Source organism: Zosterops lateralis, assembly GCF_965231275.1.
Source record: "Zosterops lateralis genome assembly, chromosome: W".
Lineage (NCBI taxonomy): Eukaryota > Metazoa > Chordata > Aves > Passeriformes > Zosteropidae > Zosterops > Zosterops lateralis.
The window spans coordinates 22,484,612-22,509,234 of NC_139801.1; the positions used below are offsets into that span (position 1 = coordinate 22,484,612).

The following is a 24,623-nucleotide window of genomic DNA, read 5'->3' on the forward strand; positions in this document are numbered from 1 at the left end:
AACATTTACTTTTTGGTGGTTTGGCCAAATTCCTGAGGAGCAGGAGCCTGTGTCCTACAAACTGCCACTGCAGATGGTCCAGTTTGTTTTGCCAGAGGCCACGGGCTAAATGGAGCATCAGGATAAGCCTGGTACCAACTACTGCAGTTGCTGCTGGCGCCAAGGCTCTGACATGCATGCACATCCCAACACCTGCAGCACTGCTGCATCCCAACACCCTGTTTGGAGGCAGAGGGAAGTAGGTGTCAGCTAAGGAAATGCTGTGGGAATGTATTTCTGAGCATCCATTTGAAGTCCAAATCCTTGTGTCTTCATGGATCTTTTTATGCAAATAACTGGAGGCATCATTTGTAGTGGATAAACTTGTAGTTCAGCAGCTGTCCATCAAAACACAGCAATACAGAGCTTGATGCTTTTGTCTGCAAGAGAGGGCAGAGGAGGAAAACCAGCTGTGCTGGATCAGACAAGGCTTATCTGCCAAAAATAGTGTAGGAATGAGAGCAGAAAGCCCAACTATTTTAACCACAGTTTAAGCAGCATATGGCAACAGTGTTCCATGCTGGACCAGGCATAAAATAGGACACTGTCATGATGCAATATAAATTATACACTTCCCTGCCAAACTGTCAAAGGCAGTTTTACATTTGTTTCTAGGTTGCTGCAGATATTTATAAAAGCTTTGGAATATTGGGAGGGGCAGGGAGAGTCATAAAATCTACAGTAATGGAGTAATTTCCCTGTGACTGTGGCTGATGACTTCAATAAGCAAAGTCTGGACTCAGGATTTATGTCCTCCCTTTCAGAAGCAATCAGGGGAAGAATATCTCACACTGGCAGCCAGCCACGCCCCTGGCCTAAGTGACCAAGAGCAGTCAAAACCACTCCTGCTCAAATATCAGGATGCTTCAGAGAGAGAAACCCACTCTGTTGGCAAAGTGGGTTTTACATGGGCAGAGGTTTTGCAGTCGCTACAGCCCAGTAAGGTGGGAATTCACTGTGCAGTTGTCAGGCAATTGTGTAACGAGCAGGGCAAGAGAGAAAACTGACTCACTGACAGCACACAAGGTTTACCATGGATGTTGTCCATCGCTGGAGCATGGACTGGCTAGACTGGTGTGTGAATATGGCATGGCTGGGTTTTGTAAGGCAGCAGTACCTGGAAGTCATAGTCACGGACCTGGTCCCCACTGCACAAGGGGTAGGAGAGAGACAAAGCAAGTCCCTTCCCCAAGAGCTCACAGTTTGTGTTGCTCCAGGTCCAATCTAAGAATGAGGTGTTTTCCTATTGAAACAAAAATCCTCTGAGGAGAATAAAAGCCCAGCTGAGTTCCTGGAACGCCTACCTAACTTCCCCTTCTGAATGAGTTTTCCATGCTGACATTCAGACTGGAGGAGAATGGAGGAAAAGCAGCTGTGGAGTTTGTCTCGTCTTGCAGTGTTTTCAAGGCAGAACTCCAAACATGGTCCAGGGACTTGCACACCCAGCATAGGGATTCCTGCAGACTGCTCTGTTCTGCTTTTGAGGTCCATGGACAAGCGAGATCCCCACTGCAGGTGGAAAACTGCAGCTCTGGAATGCAGAAATGTTCTAAAATCTGAAGAGAAGCTACAAGTCCAATCTTAAAAATCCTTCACAGTTCACTGAAATTATAATATTTGCTGTTGTGTCTTTTGAGCCCCATGGGACAGAAAGGAGATGATCTGAGTTGTGTCCCACAGTGTGGTGTGGGGTACAGTAGCAGTGAAGTACTGGAAATTACTGAGTGGCTTGAATCCCATGTTTTTACACCTCTGCAGCATCCAACGGGATTCTGGGGCTGAGCACTGCCAGATCCTGCAGGAGCTGGAACTCCTCTTAGCAACAAGGCTACTGACTCAGTCTCTGCACAGTTAGGACCAGGAAACTTTTTGCCCTCTGGCAATTTTTTCAGTATTAATATAAAAACAAATCACTAATTATGAAAACAGAAACAGATGTGTCAGAGCAGCAGCATTGCCTCCAGCATCAGGTGAGGACAGAAACAAGCCTAGAGACTGGTTTGCAAAGCAAGGAGCTCTGAGTGCGTGAAGGAGGCAGCTCCAGGAGCTGCTGGGATGATCTGAGCCTTTCCATGGGCAGTTCATCTCCTGGGAATGACACTCTTGTCCTTCCTTGGCATGGCTCTCTCACATGACTAATGGCAACGGTCCATGGACAGCAATCAAAATAGCACCTAGCCTCTTTCAGCTGGATAATGAACCCAGAAGGACTCCTCTAAATAGAGGAGCAATTGTGTTGACCAATTGTTCAGCATTCCTCCCCACTCAGCAGGATAGCCCACACTGTAGCTGCAGAGGTGACCTAAGAGCACTCACTGGAGAGCTAAACTTTGACACACCTTCAACGGTGCTTACCTGGATCCCAGAAATATTCCCAGTGGGGAATCAGTACTGAATACTATTCTACTTTTCTACAATTTTAAGGGGGATTTCAAAGAAATACTGCAATTGGATGTGTGGCTGCAGAGCTGGCACAACCTAGGAGTGCCTTGGGATGCAATTCAACTTCTTCCATGATGGAAGGATTATCCCAGCCCAGAAAACCACCCTCACTGCTGACTGGGAGTACCCATGCTGCAGATGCCATGCACTTGCTGTCTTGCTCTGATAGATGCTCTTTGAACTGTTGTGCCCTGTTCCCATTTTCTTTACAGGCTTTACTCTTTGCTTTGCTGTGATGTGGAGGGATGGTGGACAGCTGGGTAAAACTCAGACTTTGTTTTGTTTCCCCAGATCAGCTGTCAAAAAGGCCATGTTCACATCTGTCCTCTCTTAACTCTGCGGCTGGAGACCTCCAGAGTGACTTCAACGGCACGGCTTCCCAGTCAGCAAGGGTGTTACGGAGGCAGTCCAAGCCTGTGGTACCCTTTATTTAACGTGTAATTGTGGGTTTGATGGCCTTGGGGGTAGAGTGTGGTTGGTACCTCTGAGTCAACATCAGAGATTGTTCTCTCCTGATCTCCATCATGGGTTTGCTGTCTCAGCTGGAGGGTCCCGCAGCTTCTCTAAACTGCAATGTTTCTCTATGTGACAGGAGAAGAGTGATTCTTATCTGCCACCCACTGCACTGGGAAACTAAATTAATGCTTGGGAGGAACCTTGTGGTCCTCTGAAGGGAGAGTTTGCACAACAGCAAGATATTATGGGTTGTTATACAGAGCAATACTGAAAAAACAGCTGCCACAACAGAGAAGGACAATGGCTTGTCCTAATGGTTTCTGCTTTTTTTGACTATTTACTGATGTTTTTCTACATTTCTTTCCTTAGGAGATGACCGAGAATGGCAGTCATCAGCTGGTGGTAAAGGCCAGGTTCAATTTTAAGCAGACCAATGAGGATGAACTCTCTGTTAACAAAGGAGACATTATTTATGTCACCCGAGTTGAAGAAGGGGGCTGGTGGGAAGGCACCTTGAATGGAAAAACAGGCTGGTTCCCAAGCAACTACGTCAGAGAAATCAAATCCACCGGTAAGCAAATTGCTTTCAAGGGCTGATTGAATGGCAGTGGCACAATGCAGTGAGTACCCTCATGCCTTTGGGAAATTGCTGCTATTTATTAAGGACTGTTTGTGTACTTCAGGCACCTGGGCTAATGGAAGGATGAATGGAAGGGTAACACGCAGTGTTTCGGATGAATTGCTTGAGAGCTGCTTCACCCTCTTCTCAGCACATTATGCCTTTCTCTTGCTCCCCCCAAGCCCCAGCAGCACAGAAGCAGGGATATTGTCAGAGGATGAGGACAGAGATGGATGTGGGTCCCCTTTGTCCTGGGAAGCCATCAGGTCATTCCAGTGTCTGAGTGCAGAACTAGCTTTTTGTTAGAGACCTTGGTCAGGCAATGTATTTGTGTTTGATCCTGGCTTTTCAGGCATCAATGGAATGGATGCTCACCATCACAGTGTGGAATCTGACAAAAACTGCATGGCCACAGGGCATGGCCTCTGTTTTGGTCCATAGTGATGGTTGATTTCACAGAGTACATTTTTCCCCAGATGCTTCTGCTGCAATATTGAGAAAGGAAGAGGGAGAGGGTGATCTGATGATATCTGCCTTTATTGAGCTTTGTCTTGCATGTCCTTAACATTTTCTGCGATGTGGTTGTACCAAGATGTAGGGTGGTGATAATGTGAAGCCCCTGGCCAACTGCCCTGTGGCACTACACATCCATTCAAGCAGCTCACCCCTGCCCAGGCCTTTGTGTGAGATTAAACTGTTTTTTGGCAAAATGCAACTTAACTCCTTAATGTGCCTTGAGGACTTGTCGTAGACAGAGACCAGTTGTGTGCTTGGTGCTGGTTTTATGGCTCAGGATCTGCTCTGGCCTCAAACATTGAGATGCCAGCAGGGGTCTGCAAAGTAGCTGCAAAATGTGCAGCCTGTTAGACATCCTTGCTTCTACCCTTGAAAAAATAAAGCAAAGGAGGGAAGAAAAAAATTCATGATTTAGTGCTCAGAATTAGGTCAGTTTTTATTTAATTCTAAATGAAAAAAATCACTGTTAGGATATCTCCCACTGTTTCCCTATGGGAAATGATGTCTGAGCTGGAGCAGGAAGTTGCAGCAGGGATTGAAGGCTTGTCTGGCACAACTCAGGAATCACTAATTAACTCAGTGAGGGGAGAAGAGAGATGTGTTAAACAAAGGAGAGCAAACTTGAATCCTATAGGGAAAATCAGATGGGAGCTGCATGACATGACAGTACCTCACTGAAGGGCCAGTCTCCCATAGATTCTGATGTAAGAGCCCATCAGATTTTTCTGTCTGCAGAGCTTTTCCCTCCAGATCCTCTCTCAGCACCATTTCACATGGCTTCATTGCCCTAGTGTCTGTGTGCTCAGGAGATGTGTCCGTATTGCAAGTGAGGAATGAGGGATCACCAGTAAACCCTCCCTGCCTCAGGAATGCTGCTGGGGCTGCAGGTGGCAGGGAGCTGCTTTTCCCACCTTCACAGTGTAAGACTTGTCACTCTGAATGGAGTTACTTGTTTTTCAGCAGTGTCCATACCTCTGTTGTGTCTTAAGTGTGCCCTTTGGGTGGAAATGTTCTGTGATTCTGTGACGTAACTGTGGAGCTGAGCTCCTGTGAGCCTTTAGCTGGAAGTGACAGGAAGCACTACAAGGGTAATAATTAGACAGTACATAAAGAAGCTAAATTTATCAATTTCAAGTTTCTCCTCTGCTATCAGTGTGAAAGTAATTGCCTTGTGTAAGCGACTGCAGGGAGACAGAAGAGCCTGGCTGCTCCACATGGCATGGAGCTGTTTCAGTATGTGCAGTGTGGCCAGGACTGGGGAAGCCTTGCACTGCCTGCTTGTCTCAGTCTAGGGGGGGATGGTGTTGCTGGGAAAGCCATGCTGCTGAAAGGAAAGGGGCTTCTCTAGGGAAGGAAAATTGGAGCAGGGATTTGTCCATATGTGTGTGTGTGTGCACATATGTACAGTGCTGGAGGCATCCACAAGGATTTATCAAATGCAGAATGAGAATTGATTTCCAGGGTTTTGTGAGCTTTTCATTTAAATCTACCTTCATTCAGAGAAGGATTTTGCATCACAAGTGACTATGGGGATGGGAGGTCAGCATTTTGATTGGGATTGGCTTGAAGTGCTTTGTGAATCACCTGGAAAAAAACATAGTATCTGCCATTTCTGACAGACACCCAGTTTTAAAACCAAATTCAGTGGGCCAGGTGAAGCAACACTGTAGTTCCAAACATTGCCAGATACTGGGCTGCTGTCAGGGATTTTGGAGCAAACCTGGATGTTGGTTGGCAGAGGCTGCACAAAGTTTCTGGTGTGACTCACTTGGCCACTGTCAGTGTTGTGCATGCCACTGGTTTTATCCTAGTTTTTTGTGAAATGGGGAAGCAAACCCTGAAATTGAAGTTTTGTGGTCACAGGGGTGAAGTTATATTTGCTGGACATAATGTGGCAGTGTCTTTTCCTGATGGAATGAGAGCTGTGCACTGTAATTTATTAATTTTTATTTTTTTTTGTACAGATAAACCACTCTCTCCCAAAGCATTAAAAGGGCTAGAAAACACTCAGCTGACAAAGAATTATTACCCTGTGGTAAGTTTTAAAGTGCTGATCATACATTTTATCATACATTTTAATAAGTACCATGTTATTAATCTTCTGACTCCTTCCCTTAAAATCATTAAAGCAATTTGTAACAATTGGGGATGTGACTGTTTAAATGCAGCTGTTTCCATTCCCTTGATTCAAGGCTGTTGAGACAAAAAACCACAAATGGAACTGGCTGCAAGATGTCAAAAGTAGAGACTTGAAGTAGACAATTGAGATAATTAAGGAGAGGTGGCAGTTTTCAGATCAGTGCAGGGGGATAAGGCACAGCATTTCCTGTTGATAAAGGTAGGGAGATAATGTCACAGTGTAAGCAAGCCTAATCAGGGCTCTGGCCCTTTTCTTGGGTTTGGCTAGCGATGTTACACCCCAAGGTGCCTGTCCTGTGCCTCTGCCAGCAGCTGCAGCCCTTGGAGAATGGGCAGCTGCCACAGCTCATGGCCTGGCTTTGTAACTGGCCTTGGCTTTGGAGCAGGTTCACAGCCTGCCAGGCCATGAATTGCTGCTGCAGAAGGGGTGGGGAAACATCCCCTTCTTTACATATTGCTGCCAAAGTGAGGAGGTCTGTCAAAGCAGGGGCAGTTACCTGTTTTGCTTGCTGTGTGGCCAAAGACAAACCAGCTGCTGAGATAGATTAGCAGGACCAAACCCAGATCATTACATCCCTGAAGTGGCAAATGAGGTGTGCCCTGGCTTGATCTGCCACAGAAGCCATCTTTAGTGCAGCCTTTAACACCTGTTTTCCAGGCCTCCCCAAGTTTGCAAAGTAAATCTCAATATTTGACCACCAGGACTTTCCTGAGTGTTCTGGGTTCTGCATTAAGAAATGTAATTTCTGGACTTAAAATACACTTCCATGCTTTTTCAGACTTGGAAACTGATTTCGTGTTCTTTTGACTAATTTGCTAGTACAAAGATCTTTTCTCAGTGCTCTGTCTCTCACCCTAGGTGTTGCAAAATATTCTGGAAACAGAACGAGATTATGCAAAGGAACTACAGTCACTTCTGGGAACTTACTTAAGACCCCTCCAGTGTTACGATAAGTAAGATATAAGGGCATCTGAGGTGGAGAGAACACTGTGGGAGCCTTGGGGTGTCATGGACAGAGGGCATGTGTTTAGACATTGTCCAGTCAGGAGGGATGGGAGAGTGATATTCTAAGGCCTCTGTATTTCAGTCACTTCTCCCTTCCCAAAATCTTTGTGTGGGAAATTTTTTTGTGCTCTCAGCCTTGTAAGCCTAAATGAGAGTGGTATGAGAGTGACTCTTAGGATGACAGAAACAGGCACATTAGCTTTGGAAACATCCAACCTCACTCAAGGAACAAAGAAGCCCCTATCTGTAGGACCCTCCTCCCACAGGGAAACACATGGCATGAATCCCTGAAGACAAAACTCTGTGTCTGCACACACCTCCCTCCCCACCTCTGGCTGAAATCCCATCTGTCTGTGTCTATTAGACAGCTAACGGTCTGAGAAGATTAGTGGGATTAAGTGATTAAAATCCAATTAAGATAATCCTTGGCAGCAGAAGTCTTCTCCAGGAGACTGTGGTCTGGAGCTCACAGATCATGAATTTTGTGTTCTGTCCAATGCTGTATCTGGGGAAGGAGAAATTTTTGTGTCTTTTTGGAAGGGCTGCTGATCAATAAAAACGGGGTGCTCCTGAGAGCAACTTTTCTCTGATGGTGACTGGCAATTTGGTTCTTGTAGGCTCAGTGCTGGGGACATTGTGGCATTGCTGGGAAACGTGGAAGAAATCTCTGCTTTTCAGCAAACACTGAACCAAGCCTTGGAAGAAGTTGCAAAGTAAGTTTGTGTCATAGCACTGAGGTTGTTAAGCTTTTCAACTGTAGGTAAAAATAATAGAAAGACATGTTCATTATTGTTCCTCCTGGCTACTGTCTTAGACTTGTTAAATATAGAAGAAAATAACAGGGCTGAGGAAAGGTGGCAGGCAGTGCTTTGGCAGGAGAGAAGGTAGAAGGAACTCTGACATTGCTGGTGTTAAAGCATCTATCTGCTGAATGAGTGTCACTAGAATTGACAGAAAAGTGTGCCTAACCCAAAGATGCAGACACATGCAGGGTGGGAGATCTGGCAGGTATGAAGATGGGAATTGCCAGGGAGCAAAGAGAAAATTATTAGAGGTGATAATTTCCTGCAGAGAGGCTGGCAGACATGTTTAGCCTTAGCTAAGGGCTGAAAAGAGATGGGGAAAGACTGAATATTTGGAATATATTCAGGCCATGGCTTCTCCTTCTTTCTCCATCTTTTCATATTCATGGGCAGCCCAGAGAGTGGGACCTGCCCCTGCACTGCCCCTAGTTCCAGCACATCCACATCTTCATCATCCCAGCTGTAGCTCTGCTGGTGATACATATCAGGTTGAGTCACAGGTTGTCTGAGGCTGATAATGTGTTGTGATGCTCACTGTCTGCACCACAGGAACCCAGATCCACCTGAGGGTCCCCCTCTTCCTCCTCCCCAGGTGGCAGCTGTGAGTATTTTGCTCAGTGCTGCAGTTATGAGGTGATCTGGGAACTTCCCTGAGCAGTGGGTAGTTCCTGGGCAGGTCCCTAAGAGTGCTGTGGCTGCAGGGTGCAGATCCAGAGGCTTAACATGGCTGGTGTGTTGGTGTCTGTAGGCTCCCTGAGAACCAGCAGTGTGTGGGAAGCTGTTTCATGAACCTGATGCCCCAGATCCGCTCCCTGTACCTGACATACTGTGCTAACCACCCTTCAGCAGTGAATGTCCTCACACAGCACAGGTGAGTGATGGAGGAGATTCAGACTCCTTAAAAAAGTTAACTTTTGTTATTAATACTTGGCTTGGCATGGCTGTTGACCTGTTTTGACAATAGGGCAAGGGTATTTCCTGCTGCTGAGGCTTTGGGCTTTTCAGCAGGGCCTTTCAGCTTCAGCATGAAGACAACTCACACTGCTCGTGTTCAGAGCTGATCTCACAGGTCTTTTTTGCACATACAGGACTCCTACCTTGGGTCAAACAGGCAGCCTCAGCTCTGGCAACAGCATCTTCTGTGATTGTTACTTGCTAAAGGACCCGGATGCTTTTTCAGACCTACTGCTCAAGTGCTCACACACTGACAAATGGGAGGGTGTTCCCCTTTGGCACCATGGTGGGGGGACACATCGCTGCAGAAGGAGGATGGTCATCGAGTCACCCAGTTACCCAGTTTATTAAGCTTCTATTCAACCAGATTGTTGATTTTCAGGGTCATTGGTAGATCACATTAATAGCATCTTTCTTCAACGTGACCCACATTAGTAGACACTTGAATTTATGTGATGTCCTGCTCAAAAGTGTGCCAAGCCAAGATGCTACCACTGTGTCATTCCTAATGCAGGTTAGCTGTCCTCCCTGCAACAATGGGAAAGCCAGGACCACATCCATAGTGTTTAACTCTTCCCATTCTGCAATGGGAACCCACAATGTATTTACTTACCTGCTGAAATCCAGCTTTAATTCAGTGTAACAACAAGCCTGGCTCCAGCAAATTACTCATTCATGCAATTCCTCAGTCTGACCCCTTTTCCTAAATCAACCAAAGAATCAGCTTTGGCAAATGTACTGACGCACAGAAGCCATGTTCTCTGGAGAAATGTACATGCAAACACCTGCATCACAGCTTCCAGCAGGGCTCCAGTGCATTGCTGCAGCCTCCTCCAGCACAGCACCAGCCTATGCAGCCCTCGCCCCCCTCTCCCCATCCACCAGATACCTGGCCCTGTGCCACCTTGCTGTGCTGGGGGACCAGCTGCTGGCACCAATGTGCCCCAGGGGCTGTGCATTCCAACACCTGTGACCACACAGCATCCTGTCCTGCTCTCCAAGGGAGAAGGGTCTTGCTTGGCTAGAAGCACCCTGCCTGCTCCATGGAGTTGGTGGTGAGTTGGGGGTGCTCAGAGGGGAATTTGTGCTGCCTTTAAAGAGGCACTACACCAGCTCAGAGCAGAGCCCTGGACATCAGGAGAGCATGGGAGGCAGCAAAACAGCCCTCAGCTCTGAGAACCCTCGTTGTTGTTGTCTCTTTTTATAGCGATGAGCTGGAGAAGTTCATGGAGAGCCAGGGTGCAGCCAGCCCAGGCATTCTCATCCTGACCACAAGCCTCAGCAAACCCTTCCTGAGGCTGGATAAATATGTGACACTGCTGCAGGAGCTGGAGCGGCACATGGAGGTAGGTGGGGTGTGGGGCTGCTGGGCAGGCTCTGCTCCTTGATGCTGCCAGAGCTGCTCCCTGAGCTTCAAGAGACCCCTCTGCCTCTTGGTATTTGAGCATCATGTGGCTAAAAGTACTTACCACATCTCCAAGGAGATGTCTCATGTCCCCCAGACATTATCCACCTTTCAGATTAAAAGTGAGAAACTGGTGGAAGAGTCTGAGGAATGTTGTGGAAATGCATTGCCTGCTCTTCACCCCAGCCTTTCCTCAAAGATGGGCCATTTCCAGCACAAGTAAAAGCAGTCTAGGGTTGGGCTGCAGCTGCTGTTTATTTGCACAGCCAAGAATAAATCTGTGTTTTTGTTATAATTTGATGAGATTCCTAAGCCTGGCCACTCACTCCTGTGGCTCACAGGCACATTCCCACCCCTTGCCCCAGGGTTGTGCTCCTGGGTGGAGGCAGAGCTGCACAGACAGACATGGATCTGGCAGCCAGCACAGACACGGGTGGAGAGCTAGTTCCTGGGAGCAGGGAGAATAGCCAGGGGCACAAAGACTTCCTTGGCAAGAAGCAGGTCTGCTTCAGGACATTTCTTGCCCCAGGGACTGTAGAGATCTCTGCTATTGGAGCTCTGCTACTCACTGCTGGTGCACTCCAGCTGCAGGAAGGCAAAACTCAAGGGTGGTGCAAGGGGCTGAAGAAAACAGAAGTAACAGTGTGTTTTTAAGCAAGTTTACTTTTTCCCCTCATCCAGTTTTAATTGCCAGTTAATTCAGCCCACTTATCCATGACCTACAATCAAGCCAAAGCATTAAAACTTCTATGCTTGAGCCAGGGATACTCCTGCATAGGACAAGTCATGAGAGCCTGCAGGGTAGGCACATTCCAGACCTACCTGTACCCTCTCACCTGGCTGAGCTGAGCTGCAGGGACTGAGTTGAGCCTGGCTGCAACCACCATGCTTGTGCAGGGATAACACGCTCTTTGCCTGCTCTTTGCAGGCAATTCAGCAGTGGATTTAGGGACACACACGTCACCATTTCTCTTAGTTTCTAAGCTGGATGTGGAAGTTTTGTTGTATGAATCAGTAGGACTGAGGTTTAAGCTGTGATGCTGTGGGTGATGCTCAGGGTGGGTTGATGCTCAGGGTCGGTTACGCTGCTGCTGATGGCTGAGAAATTTGTTCTCCCTTCACTAGGAGGCGCATGCAGATCATGAAGATGTTTTGAAAGCTGTCACATCCTTCAAGTCCCTTGTGGTAGGTGGCAATTCTTAAAATAGAGCACTCCATTTCAGGTCTGCATTTCATGAAGAATGAGTCAAACCTGACATTTGTCTCCTCATTAGGAAAAAAAGGTCTTTTGGAATGGAAAAGATGGGTTACAAAGAAACTTAATTTCACATTTCAAGCCTAGAGCTGCTCCTCTGGCTGCAGCAAGTGCACACTGGCTCTGTGGTCCCAGAGCAGAGATGGTGGATTGTAGAAGCATTCGATACTTACAGGGACAAAGTACTCTGCAAACCTGAGATATTCTAGAATATGTGGTTTTATTGCAAGGGTCGTGGGTAGAAAGGGCCTTCCCTTCAGCCTCCAGCCTCGGCTGAAGGGAGGTCCCAGAGAGAGAACGAGAGAGAGAGCAAGAGGGTAAGCTGGCAAGAAGAGGGGAGAGAGCTAGAGCAACGTGGCAGGGGTCAGAGTGCAGGGGGAAGAGAACAGAGGTAAGAGCAGGGAAAGGAGAGTGAGGTCCAGAGAGAAAGAGCGAAGAGGAAAACCAAGAGAGCAGGGACCAGAGAGTGAAGAGGGCAAAGAGAGAAGAGAAGAGGGGCGAAAGGTAGGAGAGCCAAGACAAGAGAGCGAGGTCCTGGTTACAATACATTATATCTCCTTTTGTGATGAATATTCTAATTTACAGTGACCAACCAATACAAGACACAAAACCCTATAGAATCTACATACAGCCTATAAGAACTACTACATTACCATGTGTTATATTTTAAACTCTAAAAACTACTCTTTAGACTTTTCTGTTTTGCTACATTGACCTTTGGATCCCTTAGCCAGCAGAAAGGTCTTGTTCAATCAAAAGGGATTCTCCTTCAGCTGGCTAGGCTATTGTCTTTAGGTTATGTAGTAACTAAGACTCAGTATCCTACAACTCAAAGTAAGCTTCCATTTCTATCTCAACTACAGGTTTCATATTTTCAGAATCTTTTGCTAAGCAATCATATTTATAAGGTTTCCCTGATTAATCTTTCCCAACAGTGGATCTTCAACTTTCTCCTCTATTACTGAAAGCCACATGTGGACCGTGGTGGCAGCAGGGTCCCTTTCATCTCCTGTTGCCTCCATTCCCGAATCATTTGCCACCTGAAACTAGACCACCCCTTGCTCATTGAGGGAGAGGTTAGCATGGCTGTGACTGGCCCAAGTGCTGGTACCAATGGGGAGTTCCTCTCTGAGCCCATGCAGTAACTCCTGGTTTTGCTGAGGTTTGCTCCATGGGCATCAGGAGGCTTGGACCACATTCCAGTAATTTGTGGCTCCAGGTGCCATGGCCATCGGTGGGGAACAGAGAGAAGGGATGAGTCAGAGATAACAAACCTATTTCTGTGAACTGTTACCTGCACCCCTCAAAGTCTTGCTGCACTGAGATGAAATAGAGGGGAGAAAGCACAAAGATTTTACCTGGAAAAGCTTTTTTTTTGGTTATTAAAAAAGCTCTAGTCTCTCTTGCTTTGTAGCCACAGAGAACCTTTCACTATAACCACTCCAGATATGGTCCAGCTTCCTTTAGCACAAGAGATGTCACACATTTGTGACAGATGCAAGTGTTTAGCAGTGTAGATAAAAGATGGGGAGGAGAAAGTTAATAAAAAATAGGTAAGGGAGATCATGTTATATTTACATTTACTTAGAAACTCAGCACCCTTTCCATTTATTCTCGAAGCTAGTAGGGGAATAACTCATTTAAATTACAAAGTGTCATTCATCTTTAGGAAATTTCATAAGTGCTGGATGGTTTTACTTGAAATGTGTACTTGGGCGATGAGTAATTTAATGTCATTATGACACAACTAAAGAGGTTCAGTGTGGATTTGAGGTTAGACTGGCAGAGGTGTCCCTTGTGATGGGCATGTGATCCTGTTATAGGGCCAGGAAGGCTCCTGAGCAAAGGCAGGGAGAGACCAAGGAGCTGCTGTGATTCACAGTGGTGCCTCTGCACAGACTGTGATGAACTCCTGTGGATTATATTTGGATTTTTATCCTAGGAACATTGGATTCAGACACTTGGGGAACCATCAAAACATACAACAGTTGTAGAACCAGAGTAAACCCCCACAGTTTGGTTCAAATGTATGTGGTTTCAAACTAGACCCAGTGCAGCCTCCCTCTTTGAAGAGCTGGATAGTCAATGAATTGGAAAGGAGGAAAATCTCTGTCAGAAAAAGGGGTTTGGAAAAAAACAAGCAGTTGGTGAAAACAGCCTTGGTTTGGCTTTGCAGAAATTTTCCCTGTTGACAGAAGGGTCAGTTAAAGGAAGTATTGCTTGGATTTGCAGGGCTCTTTGTTCAGTCAGCATTGTCCTCTCTTGCTGAGAGCTGATGAGAGACTGGTCCCTCCCTGGAGCTTCTCCAGTCCCCAGCTGCCCAGCAGTGGTGCATTCTTTTCAATTACAGCACTGTCAGAAGATTCTTTTTTGTGCTAACCTACAGCACTGCCCAGTCCTGCTTTTGGGTTCCCAGATTTTGATTAGAAAATATCCACCCATCTGACTTATGGGGACTTGCAGTGCTGCAAGTTCAACTCTGCTGTTTGGACAAAATGGGCAAAATCCCTCTAAGCAATAGCAAAATTAGACATTTAACTGTGCAACTGTCTTGGTTTGGAAATTGTGACCCTGAACTCTCAGAGGTAGGGCTGGTTTGGAAAGAAAAGTTTGCACAGTGCAGTTTGCAATTTCCTTGACATTTGAATGTAATCATTACTTCATAAATTACTAGGATGTGATTTTTTAACAAACTTTATGTAATGGGGCCAAAGCAGGCTTTCCTGATATGTGACATGACCATCCCTGAGCCCATAGGGCTGTGTGAGTGTTGCTGGTGAAACTGGGATGGTTTGGGTTGGCTCCTGCCCTTTGGCTAACAAAAGCTCTACTGTGATTCCCAGTCACAATGCCAGGAGCTGAGGAAGAGGAAACAACTTGAGCTGCAAATCCTTTCTGAATCCATCCAGTGCTGGGAAGGAGAGGACATAAAAATGATGGGAAATGTCATCTACATGTCCCAGGTTATGGTGCAGTCTGGGGGAAGTGAGGTGAGTGTGGTGTTCCTTCTGCTGGCTAAAGACCTCATGTCTGAATACCCACTTGCTCCTGGGGTAAGTGATGTGAGGCGACAGCTCCTCTCCTTCCAGGCCACAAACTGATGACAAATAATGCTGATAAATAATTTTACCTTGGGAAGAGCTGTGCAATGGGACTGTGCACATCGTTGGAGTGAGTCAGGCACCCCATAGGCTTAGCTTCAGGCCTTTGGTGACGCACTTCAAGAAAAGAAGTATCTCAGTGTCATATAGTACATTAATTTCCCTCTTTCTCCCCTGTGACTTACTCTGAGAAATGAGAGTGACTAGAAAATGTCCTATGCGCAGCACAGGGGCTGCTCTGATGCCTCATCCCAAAGCTGACTGTGCTTTGGAACTAACTGGAGTCATTCTTGTCCTACTGGTCCTAATGCATCGCACCAGTGCCTGACAGACCTTCCTCAGTGGTGCTAAAGCCATGTGTGATGCATGCTCAGTGTGGGAAAGTACCTGTTAGCATTGAATTGCTTGCTGTAGCAATTTTTCCCTGGGAAGGCAAGACCTGTAAAACAAACCCGTGCAGCATCTAGTCCCAAAAGTCTTTCTTGTTTGGGATGTGAGATTCTGGGGGACATAAGGCCTTCTGAGGCACTCTGCAATGATTGGAAGAGGATTAGCAGGATGCAGACAAAAATATATGCAGGGAAAACTGGTGCATAAATGAGATGCTGTAAGGAAAAAGAAGCCAGGATAGTTGTTTTGGGGGTGATCTCACAGGCTGGGATTCCAGTTGCAACAAGTTCAGTTTGCTAGAGGCAGGTGCTTGTGATGCATTGCAGACTGGACTAACCTAAATTCTTATCCTCCCAGGAGAAAGAGGAGCGGTATTTCTTGTTATTTTCCAATGTTTTGCTGATGCTGTCTGCCAGCCCACGGATGAGTGGGTTCATCTATCAGGTAGGCATGCTTAGTTTGAAGTTGCAAGGCCTTCGGTGTAAAAAAGCAAATCAGATAGTTCTTATCAAATTCAAGTCCTCTACATCCTTCAAACTCTGTTGTGATGCAAACACCCCAGGCTGGGGACCAGGACTTGGCTTTACCATGTGCCAGGATAGTCAGTGCCTTTGTCCTGATAATTGGTTAAGCAGCATTTGTTAAGTGAATGCTGTGAAATTATAAAAAACAACCAAAAAAAACCCTCAAAACTTGTTGTTCTACCTGCTGTTCTTGAGAGTGGGGTGTGTGTGTAAGGTGTCCTGACTTAGCTGTGGGGTTTTGACCAGCCAGCTGGCTCTCCATTTTGTGCCATCTCTGGAAAATATTTATAAAGCCCACTGCAAAGAGCATGAAAATTCCACTCCTGAGGTACTATGTATAACTCTGCATTTCTTGTGTTTTACCATTTTCCATACCATCCAATGGCTGTTGAGAGCTTGGCTTTTCTCCAGCTGTCTGAAACCATCAACACTTCCAGGAAAAGCATGCTCTTGTTTTGATGTGTCATTTGTCATAGCAAGGGAGATGAGAAAGATTTGGGAAATATTTGGCTGGGTTTTCTGATTTGACCCATCGGTGGGAGTAAGGTGAGCAGGCAGTTCAGCATGCAAATTAGAGGGATGGGGAAGGCTTTCAGAAAAAGCCAGGGGAAATTGATCCTTCTGACTTGACTGTAAAAAAGGTTTGCACTGAATGAAGGGAAAGGGCAGCAGATGAGGCAGGGATGATTCAGTTGTCATGAGAACCTCGTCTTCAGGGTTTGACCTAGTTGTGAAGGGAAATCTAGATCCATACATTAAAGGAGACTCTTCATGCAGTCTGAAGCCTTTACAAATTAATTTTAAATTACAATTTCCAAAAAGAAAGGAATCAGCAGAAACAAGCAGAACAACACCTGCAGACACTGACTGCTCTTCAATTCTCCCAGGGAAAGCTTCCTTTGACAGGAATTACACTGACAAAGCTGGAAGATGCCGAAGGGAATGAGCACATGTTTGAAATCACAGGTCAGTGGGGCTCTCTGCCTGGGGCAGTCCTCCCAGTGCAAACAACAGTTGCCACTAGAAGTACTGGTCCTCCTTCCCCTTAACTCCCCACCATGATCTTCCTCCTGCTCTTTTACCATGAGTGTCTGAGTGTCTGAGCACCTCTGTCCTGCTTGAGGCAATCTCCTCCAAGTGCCCTGGAGCTCTGCCTCTGGCTGCCATTGGAGACCATAGTGTTTTGTATGGGACAAATCTCTCAGCCCAGTAGCACTGCTCTGCACTGGTGTGCCCTGCCTGCATTCAGTAGCCATCCCTTGCAGCTCTGAGTACCTCATTTATTGACAGATTAATGGTTCTGGTCCTCAGGGAGCTTTCATCCCATTTTCCCCTTCAGTTTATCTCATTACTTGTAGCTATACACAGTCATTTCATGCTTAGTGCCTGGGCTGCAGTGCAGCTGTTTGCGCTGGTGGTGTTTGGTGTCAGAATCCTGTTAATCATGGAAGTGTTGTGTTTAATGACCTTCAGCACTAAATAATCCTCACACATTCATCTCACCAGTTCCCCTAGCATTTCTTGCAGCTCCCACACTGTCAGTGGTTGCCCAGAGCAGGATGGGCAGTCACATCATCATTGTAGATGAGATGCTTAGGGACATGGTTTAGTGGTGCACCTTGCAGTGCTGGGTTAATGGTTGGACTTGATGATCTTAGATGTCTTTTCCAACTTTAATGATCCCATGATTCTGTTTCTATCTTTGCCTTGGCCTTTTTGGAGCCACTGGACTGTGCAAACTGTGAGGAGCCATTTCCTGCTGTGTCAAGTTGATCTCACCCTGTTTCCTCCTGAGACTCTGCCCCTTGCTAAAGACAGTTATTTAACCCTCTGCCACAGGGAACATGATGGAGCGGATCACTGTGTCCTGCAGCACCAGCCAGGACTTGCAGGAATGGCTTGACCACTTGCAAAGGCTGACCAAAGGGACATGCATCACTGTCTCCAAAACACAGTCCTGGAGCCCTCATTCGGTAAGTGTCACCTCCTGACCTCTGCTGCCTGGGTTCCTCACTGCTGCCTGAGCTTTCTGTTTCAGCAGCACCCTGGCACTGAGGTAACATGACAGCTGTAAGACCCATCCTGCAGTTTGCTTTGTGACCATGTTGTGCTTATACCATTTTACATGTATCCTGCCCTATTTTTGTTGCAACTTAGATGTCTCAGCATCTTAACACTTGTCCATCCCCCTCCACTTCTCTGCCTTGTTTGGTGGTTAACAGTCTTGGTTTGCTTCTCATCTGTTTTCTCAGACATTTAGTTCAGCTGGGCAGATCCGTGGGCCTCTGGAACCCCCCAAAATCCTCAAGCCCTGGAGCTTGAGCTGCCTTCGTCCTGCTCCTCCACTCAGACCATCAGCAGCACTGAGTTACAAAGAGGTAATAATCCCACCTGCCTGTGTAGGACCCTGATTTCACACAATCTGTAGACCTTGTGCCCAGGTTTCATATCCCACAGCAAGGACACAGAAATGTAGGTTCTTCGGGATGTTGAGAGAAATGACTCTGCCAGTTTGGTCCCAGTCCTGTGATGGATGTTGGTTGTTGTGTCAGGCTTTGTGCTACACAGGACTCATGAGTACATGTGTTTGCAGACTGGATGTTTGCTGTTGGCTGCCATGGCCAGCACCCTCAGCTGCTGAATGTCACCAGTCCCACATCTGAGTGTCCCATTGAGCCCTGTCTTTTGGCAGTGCCATGGTGGAGCTGCCCCCTCTCCTCCTTCCTGCTGTGGTCTGAGCTTGGACAGGGGCCTGCTCCCTGCTGGAATGTGTTCCAGCTGTTGCAGCAGCTCAGTGGTACAGGACTGAGAAGCAATAGTGCACCACGAGGAAGAGGCAAAACGCCTGCCCATGTTTCTTGTGTCTTCCACCCTGTTTTGGTAGCTGGAGCAGGATGTGGGGCTTGACCCTCCTTTGCCACCCACCCAAGTGTTACACAGCAAGGTCCTGCTGGGAGGCAGCAGCCGAGGGATGGCTTCACCTGCAGGAATCCCAGCTTGGGAGCTGGGATGTGGTGTGGGAAAACCCAAAATACAGCCTAGCTCTGTTGTTACCCTGCACCACTAATGCAGTGCTCTCCTTCCCTACCTCATGTTAAATTTTTGGAATTACTCACCAGTACTTCAGGTAATGTTCCCCTTATTAAGTGAGCACTCTGGATCTGAGTCAGCTGCCTTTTTTGGTACAGCAGCCCTGGGAGTGTTTCTGCCCCAATGGGGATGGGGACAGGGAGGGGACTTGGACCCCCTCAGCCCTCCCAGCACTTAGGGATGGTGGAAGAGTCTGGCAGCTGGCAGGACTGTGGGTCTGCTGCTCCAGGTAGAGATTTTAAGTAGCCTCATTGAATCTTGTTGCATTTATTTTTTAGAATTTGTAAAGTAACACATTTCAGTTTGGGAATTAAATTGTTTATATACCAACTGAGCAGACTGAAAATGACCCATAATCTTTGCACGTTCCAAATTCCTGATGGAGGCTAAACCATTTCTTGCTTGAATGGTGAATTAAAAATATAGGTAGAGGTTTGAGGTGGAAGATAATTTTTTCTGTGGGAAAAAACACAGATTGAGTGATATCATTAATACCACGGTCCTTTGCAGTTTCTTGTCCGCTGCCACTCATAGCAGGAATTAAACTCTCTACATCAAAACCGGGGAGAGGTTTTTGCCACAGAGGCCTAGCCTGCAGTGAGTCTCAAGGGACAGCATGCTGGATGGTATCTTGCAAGGTGTCATAGGACCAAAAACGTGGCTTCCATGGGAACAAGCTGTGCTGGCCATGTCAGTAGAAATCCAAAGGCCAACATGTCCAGCAGAGCTGGGCAGGCACAGCCTGGTACTCAGTAAGTCCAGCCTGAGCCTGGGGAGAGTCATAGATACAAGCCTGCGATGACAGATGGGAAATAAGTTTGATTGTTGGCCCAAGCAGATCCACATCTGTCTCATCTCTCCCTCTGGAATGCTTAATCACTAAACAGAATGCCTATTTCACTGTATTTTAGTTTTTTTAATGTCAAGTAGAGCACAAAATAAACAATGCTGACAGCTTCATGCAAGACCTTCCTATAATGAAGATATAATGAAGGAATACAAATTTCAAAGGTTACTTGCAGGGAAGCGAGTGGGACAGTTTGATTAAAAGAGTAGAGATTTTTAGACATTCAGTGTTACTTTACTTGTCTTCCCGTAGTGTAGGATGGGATGGCACAGTCTTGTACACTTCCTTGTACCCAGCTGTGCTCAGGAAACCTCAGACCCTGCTTGTGTACGGCACCTCACTCTTGTTATTTCCATTGAAATTGGGTCATTTTTCCTGTTCTGTTTCCAGTAATCATTTGAAATGACAGAACAGGTAAGTTCTGTGGGTAAAGTGCCATGTCTGGATTCAGTTTAGCAAAGGGAAAAAGATTTACAGATCATATCTTCTACTCCTTTTTTTTTTTTTAACTGGCTGCTTTGTATGAGGTGATGGCTTTATAACATCAGGATTCAGGACTTTTCTGGGCAGACCTGCAGGAGAGCCTAGTGGCTCCCTGGATCAAGCATTCCAGGGATGGAATCCTCCACAGGATGTGCAGGGAGCTCCCTGTCCCTGCCAGTGGAGCAGTGAAGTGTTGCAGTGCTGATGCCTGACATGGTCAGGTCTTCAGCAAGGATGGAAGGTCCCCTTTGAGAAGATGGAGTCCTAGGAGATTGTCACCAGGGTGGGCAGAGCATCCTGGCATCCTGACTGGGCTGGGTTGGGGCCCTTATGATTGGTGTTGAGTGCAGACCCTGAGTGCTCACTAGGGCTTGGATGGGGCCAGGCACATGGGGCTCCTGCAGTTGTAAGCACCAGTTTAGGCAACCAACATTCACAGACACCCATTACTAACCAAGGAAGCATGTTCTCTGTGTGTTTAGAGTGTATTAATGCCGATTCACGCTGCATCTCACATGTAAATTTTCAGTTTTGCATGACAAGGTGTTCCTTTGCATGTTGATAGTGCTTTAAAAACAGTACAGAGGGTGTGCTGCATTAATCACAGGACTAACATTGAAATGTGGTTTAGAATTGTGGATTTAATGGACTTGATGATAAAAATCATCTCTCTCACACTCATCTTCTCTTTCTTTGCATATTCATTGTAGAGGATGTCTTATATCTTAAAGGTAAGGGTAGATACGTCTCTTTGGCTTGTCGTGGCACAGAATGCTTGTTCCTGTTAATGCTTCTTGTGCTTGCATGACCCTAATTTTGCCTCGTTGTATCATTAAGTTATTGTCAGAGTCAGTAACAACTGGCAAATATATTTTGAGATAACTCTCAGAAAGGATTTAGTGTTTTGGTACTTAACTGTCCTGGCATGCCTCTTCTTTAAATCCTTATTGCATGTAACCTACTAATACAGTAATTCTCTCCAAATCAGCAAGACTTTTAACTAAGTGGAGGAGATAAAAACTTGTGTTTCTTACTCATGGAGTCATAGCAAACAGTAACTTTGTGTATATTTATCTGTTCTCTGTGTATATGTGTGTGTGGGATTTATACTCTCAAATTGTGGGAATTTAGAAGCAGAGCTATTTGCCAACTCTTTTATATTAGAAATCAAGTCAATAAATAAACCACATTTTAGGGTTTTCTAGCACAGAGCATAGAGTTGGTAAGCAGACTAAAAGTGCTATGAATGTATTTGAATTCTTTGGCTAAAGGATTTTAGAGAAGAGTTGAATTTACTAGAGGAGCCTGTCCTGGCCCAAACCTGCAGGTGCAATTCCCACTGCTGTTCCAGGGAGCAGTGGGTCACAACTGGTACATATGAAGGGCAAAAACTATCATTTTTCCCAACTTTGTCATTGTCTGCTTTGTACCTCTCTAATGTGTTGTGTGTAGCATGGGTAGCTGCACCCAGCCGTGCTGCTCCACTGTTCCAGCTGCTTTTGGTTCTGGTTAAACACAAGAATCTATTTCTCTGTAGGATTCCAGCAAAAGTCCAAAAACAATGAAGAAGTTTCTTCCAAAAAGGAAAACTGAGAGAAAACCATCGGATGAAGAGTTTGTTATTCGGAAAAGTAAGTGTTGCCCAGAGACGCTTTGGCTGCCCCATCCCTGGAAGTGTTCAAAGCCAGATTGGATGGGGCTTGGAGCAGCGTGGTCTAGTGGAAGGTGTCCCTGCCCATGACAGGGATTGGGACTAGATGATCTTTAGCCCCAACCATTCTGTGATTCTATTTTACTTTCATTTCTGAAGATTTCTGTGTTCTCAGTGATCTCCAGGGGACTTTGAAAACACCCTTTCTTGCAGTGCAGGATGTGATAGGATGCTCTCACTGTGAGCCTATGTGCTCCTGAGCACGGGAGATTTCTGGAAGTGCACTGGTCCTCAGCCTCTGACAGATCCCTCCTCCTCTCCCAGTTATGACTGCCAGACATGCCACCATCCTCCTTGTGATTGCTAGCACAAGGTCATGGGTTGTGGGTGGTCTTATTCTGGATATGAAGCCAAGGAACTACTTCCAAGTAGTTAAAAACTACATTAAATTGCACATCAAGAGTCACCAAAATAAGTCTGATAGCTGGGACAAAACCTTACCTGGCCATGCCAGCAGGTCCTTGAACAGAGTCCATGGGGAATTAGGAAACTAAAAGGTCCCCATCCCGAGAGGGGTGTTCACCTGCAAAGAGGGGTGTCCTGAGAGTTCCCTAAAGCCCACTTGGGGCACATCTTGGGGGCTTTACATGAAAGGCCATGGTCACCCAGCCATGGTCAAGCTGCTGTGCACATCTCCACGATTAGCTCTCTCCCTTGAGAAGACAGCACTGAGCAGAGGCTGGAAATTAACACTTTATGTTTCCAAGTCCTGCTCTGGTGCTGCTGTACCAGACCTCCCACACTAGGGCTGCTTTGCCTGCCCATCTCCTGGTGCTGCCTGCACCCAAAGTAGGGCATCGCCCCCTGAGTTTTGCCAAGATGAGTTTTCACACCATTTGGTCATGGTGCTTGATGCCACAAAGGCCAGAAAATATAAAGGACCTCAAAACAGATTGGCCAAAGTCCCAGAGATAGTCAGCCAAAGAAATAGCATGATCTCTTAAGGGACTTGGGAGCAAAGATTGGGAGAGACAAGGCCAGAGTACCTTGCTTTTTGTGCCTGCTGTTGTTTGCAATGTTTTACAGGTACTGCTGCACTGGAGGAGGATGCTCAGATCCTGAAGGTGATTGAGGCATACTGTACTGGGGCAGGCTTCCAGCAAGCTCTCAGCTCAGGTGGGCATACAACCACATTATTTAGCTCCTGCTCTGCCCACAACACTGATAACCCCTTTGGGAAAAAACAGATGTTGCATCATACAGCAATGAGACATGCTAAGAAACTGTAGTGTTCAATCTTTGAGATAAGGAAGCTTTATCTACTTAGTGGTTTAGTTGCCATTGTTTTTCTTCTAAGCACAGAGAATGAAGCAGGTAGGAGGGCAGATGAGACACTGCTATTTCACTAGTGATTACCTGATGATAATCTCAGGTTGCTTATAGCTTTAGAAAGGAAGCATGAATATTATCTCTCAATCAGCTGCATGTTTAAGAACAACCTGCTTCATAAGAACCTATCTAACATCTTCAACTCTGGAAATATAACTATTTATCATTGCTGGTGAGATGTCAGCTAATTCAATCACTGAACTCTCAAATAATGGTACATAGAAAAAAGGGAGGCCATGGTTCTTTGGGGAGCTCTTGACCCTAGTCAAATGGTTTCATTTATAAGTCATGATGTAACTTTAGATGCAATGAGTACTCTTGAAAATTTTCCACTTGCTGCTGTAGCTCTGGGTTAGTGGGATGTAGCTGACATCTCCAGCCTGCCCCAGGCTGATGGTGGAGCAGGAAGAATGAGAGTTTCTGTCTCTGATGTAGCATGAGCACCAGGGAAGATTGCCCCTTTTTTTCCCTCATGAATAATTCTTGTACACAGGCTCCCGTAAAGACTCCATCCCCCAAGTCCTTCTTCCTGAGGAAGAGAAAATCATCATAGAGGAAACACGAAGCAATGGCCAGATGGTCATGGAGGAAAAGTAAGTGCAGTTGCTCTCCACTTGCAGATCGATCCCTGTGTCACTTTTTGGAAGGGCATTAAAAAGCAATGCCCTCTCCTGTTTTTCCACAGAGGAGCAGGTCTGGTGTCATTGACTGCTGCCTTAGCTCTGGCAAAGAACCACCAGACAATTTCAACTGCCATTTTGTCTTTTTTAAGGACAGAGCCACCTTCCCAGCTGCCCTGATGTGTCTATATCCCTCTGGGAGTCTGGATCCCCAATTTATGGCTTATCCAGATGTAGGATAATGGGGTCAGCAAAGACAGAACCAAACAAATGGCTCTTATTTTTTAACTACTGATGTACTGGGCTGTTGCTGCCCCTCAGGAGCCTGCCTGGCACCTGCCTGTGAGTGCTCTCAGCTTGTTCTGTAACTTCTGCATCTGGATGACTGTGTTGAGCCTCTCCCTTTCCAAGCCAGTCAGTGTGTTCCTTTCACGTTTGATCTTTTGCAGCACAACCTCAAGGAATCAAGGCTGCTTTACAAAAGATCCTCAGGCATTTTCACCTTTAAAGCCATTGTTATTTATTGCCATAGAATAAACAAGGAAGCCAAAGCCACAGACCTTTGCTGATAACTCAAAGCAGAACAAGGCATTGAGGTTTGCGAAAAGAGCCCTGAGTTTTGGACCAGTGGCCTATAAATGCTCCTGGGCTGTGTTTCCAGAGTCCCCTCACAGGCCTGATGCTTGGGAAGCAGAATCTGGATGCAGCTTTCCTGTCAGCACCTCCCATGCTGTCACTGTTTTCCTGCACACCAACTCTAATTTCTTTTTTCTTTAATTTCTTTTTTCAGAAGCCTTGTTGAGACAGTTTATGCACTGAAAGATGAAGTCAAAGAGCTGAAGCAGGTAATTTGGATGGGATTGCTTGTGCTGGGAGTTGAGTGAAAGTCAACCA

General features: G+C 46.3%; 1 protein-coding gene across 4 annotated transcripts in view; it reads left to right on the top strand.

The window, feature by feature from the left end:
• Positions 1 to 24,623, top strand: part of LOC310922091 (rho guanine nucleotide exchange factor 6-like) — a 39,894-nt gene that overhangs the window by 12,047 nt on the left and 3,224 nt on the right. For 2 of the 4 annotated variants that reach the window (XM_083882412.1, XM_083882414.1), the window contains 18 exons: positions 2,773 to 2,900; positions 3,307 to 3,508; positions 6,037 to 6,107; positions 7,071 to 7,165; positions 7,835 to 7,930; positions 8,769 to 8,891; positions 10,182 to 10,320; positions 11,505 to 11,564; positions 14,478 to 14,624; positions 15,483 to 15,569; positions 16,537 to 16,615; positions 17,489 to 17,622; positions 17,902 to 18,027; positions 20,780 to 20,800; positions 21,607 to 21,700; positions 22,807 to 22,896; positions 23,603 to 23,702; positions 24,520 to 24,574. In XM_083882412.1, the coding sequence (XP_083738538.1) occupies positions 2,773 to 2,900; positions 3,307 to 3,508; positions 6,037 to 6,107; positions 7,071 to 7,165; positions 7,835 to 7,930; positions 8,769 to 8,891; positions 10,182 to 10,320; positions 11,505 to 11,564; positions 14,478 to 14,624; positions 15,483 to 15,569; positions 16,537 to 16,615; positions 17,489 to 17,622; positions 17,902 to 18,027; positions 20,780 to 20,800; positions 21,607 to 21,700; positions 22,807 to 22,896; positions 23,603 to 23,702; positions 24,520 to 24,574 (1,847 nt within the window). Of the gene's footprint in view, positions 1 to 2,772; positions 2,901 to 3,306; positions 3,509 to 6,036; positions 6,108 to 7,070; positions 7,166 to 7,834; positions 7,931 to 8,768; positions 8,892 to 10,181; positions 10,321 to 11,504; positions 11,565 to 14,477; positions 14,625 to 15,482; positions 15,570 to 16,536; positions 16,616 to 17,488; positions 17,623 to 17,901; positions 18,028 to 20,779; positions 20,801 to 21,606; positions 21,701 to 22,806; positions 22,897 to 23,602; positions 23,707 to 24,519; positions 24,575 to 24,623 lie in introns of all 4 variants that reach the window. The other 2 variants (XR_014592291.1, XM_083882413.1) reach the window with 2 other exon arrangements.